The sequence below is a fragment of the Sebastes umbrosus genome, chromosome 11 (assembly GCF_015220745.1).
Source record: "Sebastes umbrosus isolate fSebUmb1 chromosome 11, fSebUmb1.pri, whole genome shotgun sequence".
NCBI lineage: Eukaryota > Metazoa > Chordata > Actinopteri > Perciformes > Sebastidae > Sebastes > Sebastes umbrosus.
In genome coordinates, this window is record NC_051279.1 from 332,618 (window position 1) to 340,117 (window position 7,500).

General features: G+C 41.5%; 2 protein-coding genes across 12 annotated transcripts in view; both read left to right on the top strand.

Moving 5' to 3' along the window:
* The window catches only part of LOC119496818, a 1,078-nt gene extending 698 nt beyond the window's left edge, over positions 1–380 (top strand). For 6 of the 10 annotated variants that reach the window (XM_037784403.1, XM_037784412.1, XM_037784410.1 and 3 more), the window contains one exon: positions 1–380. This exon is cut by the window's left edge. In XM_037784403.1, coding sequence (XP_037640331.1) covers positions 1–214 — 214 coding nt within the window. In that variant the 3' untranslated portion in view covers positions 215–380. The other 4 variants (XM_037784404.1, XM_037784407.1, XM_037784405.1 and 1 more) reach the window with 2 other exon arrangements.
* The window catches only part of LOC119496815 (eomesodermin homolog), a 38,005-nt gene extending 31,577 nt beyond the window's left edge, over positions 1–6,428 (top strand). The window contains exons 6-9 of one of the 2 annotated variants that reach the window (XM_037784398.1): positions 402–523; positions 2,913–3,077; positions 4,814–4,875; positions 5,047–6,428. In XM_037784398.1, coding sequence (XP_037640326.1) covers positions 402–523; positions 2,913–3,077; positions 4,814–4,875; positions 5,047–5,884 — 1,187 coding nt within the window. In that variant the 3' untranslated portion in view covers positions 5,885–6,428. The remainder of the gene's footprint in view (positions 1–401; positions 524–2,912; positions 3,078–4,813; positions 4,876–5,046) is intronic. The other variant, XM_037784399.1, reaches the window with a different exon arrangement.
* The last annotated feature ends 1,072 nt before the right edge of the window (positions 6,429–7,500 follow it).

A 7,500-nucleotide genomic window follows, 5' to 3' on the forward strand; every position in this document is an offset into this window, starting at 1 on the left:
TGGACCAGGTGCATGGTATTGGACCAGGTGGACCAGGTGCATGGTACTGGACCAGGTGGACCAGGTGCATGGTACTGGACCAGGTGCATGTTACTGGATCAGGTGCATGGTACTGGACCAGGTGCATGTTACTGGATCAGGTGCATGGTACTGGACCAGGTGCATGGTACTGGACCAGGTCCATGTGACATTTTTAATTGAAGGTCTGAAATAAAATAACTGACATCAGAAGATTTTTAATTTGCAAAAATATAATATTTCGATTCAAATAATAATAATAATTTTCTGAGTAGGTGAAATCAAGGTGGAATCAAGGTGTGCAATATGAACCCTCCTGTTTTAATGAGATGATCTACCTGGTGTTGGCGGGAGTCTGATGGTGGAATAGTTCTTCATTTCAGGGAACAAAGTTTACATCCACCCGGAGAGTCCGAACACCGGAGCACACTGGATGAGACAGGAGATCTCCTTCAGCAAGCTCAAACTCACCAACAACAAGGGAACCAGCCACAACACCGCACAGGTAAATACACCTGAACCAACACCTCACAGGTAAATACACCTGAACCAACACCTCACAGGTAAAAACACCTGAACCAACACCTCACAGGTAAATACACCTGAACCAACACCTCACAGGTAAATACACCTGAACCAACACCTCACAGGTAAAAACACCTGAACCAACACCTCACAGGTAAATACACCTGAACCAACACCTCACAGGTAAAAACACCTGAACCAACACCTCACAGGTAAATACACCTGAACCAACACCTCACAGGTAAAAACACCTGAACCAACACCTCAGAGGTAAATACACATGAACCAACACCTCACAGGTAAATACACCTGAACTAACACCTCACAGGTAAATATACCTGAACTAACACCTCACAGGTGAATACACCTGAACTAACACCTCACAGGTAAATACACCTGAACCAACACCTCTAAACCAACACCTCACAGGTAAATACACCTGAACCAACACCTCACAGGTGAATACACCTGAACAAACACCTCACAGGTAAATACACCTGAACTAACACCTCACAGGTAAATACACCTGAACCAACACCTCACAGGTAAATACACCTGAACTAACACCTCACAGGTAAATACACCGGAACTAACACCTCACAGGTGAATACACCTGAACTAATACCTCACAAGTAAATACACCTGAACTAATACCTCACAGGTAAATACACCAGAACTAACACCTCACAGGTAAATACACCTGAACTAATACCTCACAGGTAAAAACACCTGAACCAACACCTCACAGGTAAATACACCTGAACTAACACCTCATAGGTAAATACACCTGAACTAACACCTCACAGGTAAATACACCTGAACTAACACCTCACAGATAAAGACACCTGAACTAACACCTCTAACCTGCACCGGAGATTTAAATACATGTATTAAAATATTTAAATATGTCTAAATATTTTATATTGAACTACCGTTATGTATTTCTAATATAGGCGACAGTAACATATCACCATAAATGAATAGTTTTACATAAATCACTGGCACAGCTGGGGGTTGATTAATTAAAACTATATAAAAATAAATAAATAAACACTATTTTACTAAATGTTTGAAATTAAGGAAATTAATTTGCGTCATGTTAGAATCCCCGAGCGGTCAAGGAGGAAATGATGATCAGTCCACAACTGGATGGCATTTCAGCATAGAAGTATTTATTTTCCTTTTCACACCCGTCACACATGTTGCCTCCACCGTAGTATTCCCCCAAATGGACCCAAACTCATGGTTTTTATACTCCCCTCAATTGGCCCATACCATTTCCCCAAATATAGTACCACACCAATATACAAAAATATCCACATTTATGTACATAAATCCATTTCCCACATATAAATCCTCTTAATAAATACATAAACACCTAACTATCTTCAATAAATATCCATAAACATTACCCTTTCACAAATACACACAAAACAGTCCCGCCGAACTCCCCTCCACCCACTTCCCACTGGTTTCGCCCTCCCGGAACTATTAATAGGGCGCGAGTCCCCGGGGATCTCTTTCACCCGCGCACCTTGGGAAACGGAAACCGGCAGAAGTAAGTTTGGCATGTTATTGACTGTTTTAATTAATTAATACCTCCGTGTGTTCATTAAGTGTATTCAATAATCCATATGTCTAGTAATTATAGTTAAACATACACACAAAATACTATATTACTCCAGTAACGGCGAGCCGTCGTTACAGTCATTAGAAAAAAGCTCTTGTAGAAACATTTTTTTTCTCAAATTGCTTATTTTGTAACAATGAGCGGATTATTTACCAGATTATCTGACCGTGTTCGTTGTGACCGTGTTCGTTGTGACCGTGTTCGTTGTGACCGTGTTCATTGTGACCGTGTTCGTTGTTCATTGTGACCGTGTTCGTTGTGACCGTGTTCGTTGTTCATTGTGACCGTGTTCGTTGTGACCTTGTTCGTTGTTCATTGTGACCGTGTTCGTTGTGACCGTGTTCGTTGTGACCGTGTTCGTTGTGACCGTGTTCATTGTGACCGTGTTCGTTGTTCATTGTGACCGTGTTCGTTGTGACCGTGTTCGTTGTTCATTGTGACCGTGTTCGTTGTGACCGTGTTCGTTGTTCATTGTGACCGTGTTCGTTGTGACCGTGTTCGTTGTTCATTGTGACCGTGTTCGTTGTTCGTTGTGACCGTGTTCGTTGTGACCGTGTTCGTTGTTCATTGTGACCGTGTTCGTTGTGACCGTGTTCGTTGTTCATTGTGACCGTGTTCATTGTGACCGTGTTCATTGTGACCGTGTTCGTTGTTCATTGTGACCGTGTTCGTTGTGACCGTGTTCGTTGTGACCGTGTTCGTTGTGACCGTGTTCATTGTGACCGTGTTCATTGTGCAGATGATCGTCCTGCAGTCGCTGCATAAATACCAGCCGCGGCTGCACATCGTGGAGGTGACGGAGGACGGACTGGAGGACATCAGCATCAGCAGCGACCTGAAGACACACAGCTTCACCTTCCCAGAGAACCAGTTCATAGCTGTGACCGCCTACCAGAACACTGATGTAACAATTATCATTATTAGGGCCCGAGCACCGACAACGTCGGGTCCGAGGACCTATTGTTCTTCAAATGATTATTCTTCTTCTTCTTCTTCTTCTTATTATTATTCTATTATGTCTTTGAGTGTGAAAACGAGGTGCTTGGGATACTAAACGCGTTTTGAAATTTTGCACACGTGTCAGACGTGCGTGAAATAAATATCTGATATGGGTTTCGTGCTCGGGTGTGGCAAATTGGCTCGCTAGCGCCCCCTATTGAGTAGCCCCGACGACACGTTTCACCTAAATTTATGAAATTTGGTAGGTATATGTACCATGATGAGACGTAAATAAAAGCCTCTTGGAGGTATACCGTAAACCCAACCGGAAGTCGGCCATATTGGATTTTATGGCGTTTTTTTACCATATCCAGGCGCTGTACTTTAACAAACTCCTCCTAGAGATTTAACCCGATCAACTTCAAATTTGGTCAGTAGTATCTTAAGACCTTTGGGATGAAAAGTTACTCAAAGATCAAAAAGTTATCGAACTATGTTGCCGTGGCGTGGCGACGAAAAAGCGCCTTTCGCCAAGAAACAGGAACTTGTTGTAACTTTGTCGTACATTAACCTATATGCTCCAAATTTCTCATGCCTGATAAAGGTCCCTGTCTGACAACATCCATATGCAAATTTTGACTCACAGTCATAGCGCCACCTAGTGGTAACAGGAAATATCATGTTTTACACATTGATGTACTCTGCCTCAGAAATTAATCACATCTACCTGAAACTTGGTCAGTTGTATCTTAAAACCTTTGGGATGAAAAGTTATCAAAAGATCAAAAAGTTATCGAACCATGTTGCCGTGGCGTGGCGGCGAAAAAGCTTCTTCGCCAAAAAACAGGAAGTTGTTGTAACTTTGGCGTATAGTAACCAATCTGCTCCAAATTTGGTCAGAAAAGCCTTAAGACCTCGATGATGCTTCCTTTCGAAAATCGTAAGTTTCCATCGAACGGCAGCGCCGTGGTGGCATGGCGAATTTTGATGAGTCGCCACGACACAGGAGGCTGTTGTTACTTGACTTTACATAGTCCGATCTGCCCCAAATTTCACAAGCTGGATAATAGTCCAGGCCTGAAGACATATATGTGCCATTATGAGTGAAAGTCATAGCGCCCCCTACAGGAAACAGGAAATGGTTGTATACTGCAACCAACCCTCATAGAAGTGCCTTTAAAGGACGCCCCACATGTTCTCAACAGGTCATATCCAGCGCCACACGCTCCAGGCAGAAAATAAACTGTAACTGTTGCCTGCGATGTCCGACTTTCATGGGAATGCACGACAGCAGGTATCCCAACGTGCGAGTTCCCCCGACGTGCGCGCGGGGGCGACGGCCCGATCATCGCTGCTCGCAGCTTTAATTATTATTATTATTATTATTATTAATATTATTATTATTGTTATTATTATTATTATTATTATTATTATTATACAGACTAACCTGCTTTATAAGTGTTGAATCTTGTTTTAATCCATTTGCATTTCTATTGATTGAAACTCATTAAATGAACATGACAAACAGTTTCTAATGTTAATAATCTATCTATAATTTCCTTGTATAGTTTGACATGCATATAGTTAGGAGGCATATAACTGCATGATGCTTCTTTATATCTGTTCTCTCTTTATCTTCACATATATATATATATATATATGTATGTATGGAGCTTATTCTTCCATTTTGCTTTGTTTTAGATTACGCAGCTGAAAATTGATCACAACCCTTTTGCCAAAGGATTCAGAGATAATTATGATTCGTGAGTATTTTTACTTAATTATATTTCTCATAAACTGAGTACAAAAATCAACAGGAAAACATCATATGACATGTTTTATTGTGTTTTAACTGTGTGACTGTGTTGTAATGAGTTTTTTAAATTGATCAGATGTGTTGTTTCATGTGTGCCAACGTGATTTCTCTCACCCAGACACTGCCCCTCCTTGACCTCAAGTTCATACCTCCATGTATTTTCCAGGATGTACACAGCTGGAGAGAACGAGCGCCTCACACCGTCTCCCAGCGACTCCCCCCGCGGTGCCCACCAGATCGTCCCCGGAGCCCGCTACACCATGCAGCCGCTCTTCCAGGACCAGTTCGTCAACAACCTCCCCCAGAACCGCTTCTATAACAGTGAGAGAGCGGTGCCGCAGACAAACGGCCTCCTCTCACCTCAGACAGAAGACGGAGCTTCACAGAGGTGGTTTGTGGCCTCCATGCAGCAGGGGGGGAATGGCACCGGCACCGGCAACAAACTGGACCTGACCCCCTACGAGGGGGACTACTCCGGCTCCCTGCTTCCTTACGGCATCAAGTCCTTGTCCATGCAGACGTCCCACGCTCTCAGCTACTACCCAGACTCTCCTTTCACCACCATGTCTGCAGGCTGGGGGTCCAGAGCAGCATACCAGAGGAAGGTTTCTCCCAGCCTGCCTTGGTCTCCCAGGCCCAGTCCCACCACTGCTTTCCCAGAAGACTCAAACAAAGTGAAAGCACAGATAGAAGAGGAGGTGAACGGTAGCGGAAGCCTGATCTCCTCCTGGACAGACACGCAGCCGTCAGCTCTGTCCTTAGACAAGGCTGAGTCTTATTCCACGGCCTGCAAACGAAGGCGTTTGTCTCTCGGCGGTGCCGGCGCAGAGGACTCACCCTCTGACATCAAGTGTGAGGACTTGGCCTCTGCTGCCATCAACAGTAGCTCCTACAGTAAAGAAGCCTCCTCATCCAAAGGCATGGCAGCTTACTACTCCTTCTACACAAACCCTTGAATGCTTTCACATATTTCCTCTCTCATTTCTTCATCTGCCACCACCAATACGAAATACTAGTTTGCTTTTTGTGTTCCGTGCACACCCAGAGTTTGTCTCGGTGGTGATAAATGTGGTGATCAAATGTTTCCCTTCTGTGGTGACAGGAAATATCAAAGACACAAATAATAATCAAACACAGTGACGTCTAAGGTCTAAAGTCTAAAGTCTAAAGGGGCGTGTGAGGCACAATAAGCATCAGCATCCGGAGTTGTTGTTGCCTTATTCCATCCATAGATTTATACATTTATGTAACTCTGTATTTGAAATTTGAAAAGTGCCAAAGCATTTGTTAAGTTCCCCCAGTTAGTTTTTAAATCGTGTTCTGTGTGTTTCATTGTGCAAACATGACTGTATCTGCCTTTACACTGAGGTTATGTGTTTACAGATTATTTATTGAAAGATATGAAATGTGTGCACTCATAAATGTGACGATAATGTGCTGTATATACCTTCATTGCAATGTTCAGATATTTGATAATAAAAAGGCATATTATGTGTTTTATTGAGTATATGAGTGGTTATTACAAGTTAAGATGTCCCTGATTAAATACAGCAACCTTTACATATGGTGGTTTTAATGGGTACATTTAATAAAAGCATTTGTTTGATATATGAATGCACCAGTTAAAGATCACATTGGTTGGCTCTTATATTCTTGGACTGGTTCCTTCCTATCTGTGTACATGTGCACAAACCAAACTCAATAAGGTCTGCACTCTCACACTATTCTACAGATGTTGGTCCCCGTGGTGAGAGGTTAGAGGTTAGAACAGGACGAGGCAAATAACCTTTTAAATACGCTGCTCCTTCTTCCTGGAATAAAGAACAGACGGAGCTGAGATAGTCAGACCTGATTACTACTGTAATGGGGGAGCAGGGGGGTTAAGTCTATTCTAACAGATCAAGAAGGTGTTCCTCTAGCTGGATGGGATTGTTCGTGAAGCTCTCACTAAATTCAGATTGACGTGTTTTATGCGTTACAGCTGTTTTAGTGTTACGTACAGACGGGATGTGATGCTCGTTCACTCGGTGTGTGTCTTTTTATTACTGTAACAGTGTCTGTGCTGCCTTCTTGGCCAGGTTGCTCTTAGAAAAGAGATGTTCATCTCAATGAGTTGTAACCTGGTTAAATACAGGATACAATACAATACAATATAAATACAATACAATACAATACAATACAATGCAATACAATATAAATACAATACAATACAATACAATACAATACAATGCAATACAATATAAATACAATACAATACAATGCAATGCAATGCAATATAATATAAATACAATACAATACAATACAATACAATACAATACAATACAATGCAATACAATATAAATACAATACAATACAATACAAATACAATACAATACAATACAATACAATGCAATACAATATAAATACAATACAATACAATACAAATACAATACAATACAATACAATACAATGCAATACAACAGAATACAATACAATACAATACAATACAATACAATACAATACAATATAAATACAATACAATACAATGCAATACAATATAAATACAATACAATACAATACAATACAATACAAT